The following is a 1,091-nucleotide window of genomic DNA, read 5'->3' on the forward strand; positions in this document are numbered from 1 at the left end:
CACAGAGTATGGATTGGTAACTGGATTTACTGAACACCTATAAGCTGTTTTGACATGCTTCCAGTGCACCATCAAAAATGATAGTGACAATTTTTTAATTTTAAACACAGTCCACAAAAATAAACTGAAATTGAATGAGTGGAAGACAAAGCCATATATTACCATCACTCTCCTCTCCGCTAGAAGATGCCAGGTAATCCCGCAAATCCGTTTCGGTTATACCATCAACTTGACCAGACATCAGTTTCTGGTTGATTTCATTTCTCTCAGGATTTGTTTCATCCCATGTCAGTTCCACTTTGGCTTGCTGCAGAGCAGTTGTTGTGAAGTACCGAGGTTGGTACTTTGAAAGATCAGGAAGCTTATTACAAACTTCCCGAGGTTCCTGCCAAAAGAATATTCCAGTTTTTACATACCAGTACTCCTTTTGCTTCAAAAATTATTAGTATAAAAATATTATACAGATGCTAGTCTGCTATTACCAGATATGTAAAATTTACCAACAATTTAAATCCAAAACCATGTAACAGATTTTTATTTCAAACAGCTTAGACTGCAATATAAGCTGTAAATTTGATTGCTAATGAATTCTTCTTATAGTTTCCTGAACAACAGCAAACAGCTCACCTCCTCAAATTTTGTGCCATCAGGAACAAACCGCAGGTCAAGGCGTGTTGCACTACTTTCATATTCCAAGCCATCACATTCAGTATAAATCTTGTTGGCTGTTGCTGCAGAATCACATACTAATATAGCATAGTAGTACTTGAGACGATTCAGTTGATACTGTCGCAGTTTCTCCATATGGTATTTGCTACCTTCTTCATTCTACTGAAACAATGAATTATACCTCTACTACACTGCAGTACACACGGAACAAGTATAAGATGATCACAAGCTAAGATGCAGTATATGGAGACAGCCATTTGCAAGGTTTATAAAATGTAATAAATGAAGACACTGCTGAATTTTCTATAGGGATTATACTAGTGACAAGAATAATTATTCCATATGTACCCAATGCAAGGGCATATGAAGATATGTAATAATGTGCCTCATATTTTGTGTTGAATTCTGATGGGTTCTTGCTT

At 36.3% G+C, this 1,091-nt stretch overlaps 1 protein-coding gene across 1 annotated transcript; it reads right to left on the reverse strand.

Annotated features, from left to right (window-relative positions):
* Positions 1-162: 162 nt before the first annotated feature.
* Positions 163-1,047, reverse strand: LOC111875141 (pre-rRNA-processing protein esf1-like; the record flags this gene model as incomplete). The annotated part of the gene is made up of 2 exons (XM_023871203.2): positions 628-1,047; positions 163-385 (listed from the first exon to the last, which is right to left on the reverse strand). Coding segments are annotated over exons 1-2 (400 nt in total), but the record flags the coding sequence as incomplete, so codon positions are not given.
* Between the last annotated feature and the right edge of the window lie 44 nt (positions 1,048-1,091).

Source organism: Cryptotermes secundus, unplaced genomic scaffold (assembly GCF_002891405.2).
Source record: "Cryptotermes secundus unplaced genomic scaffold, Csec_1.0 C38436596, whole genome shotgun sequence".
Taxonomy (NCBI): domain Eukaryota; kingdom Metazoa; phylum Arthropoda; class Insecta; order Blattodea; family Kalotermitidae; genus Cryptotermes; species Cryptotermes secundus.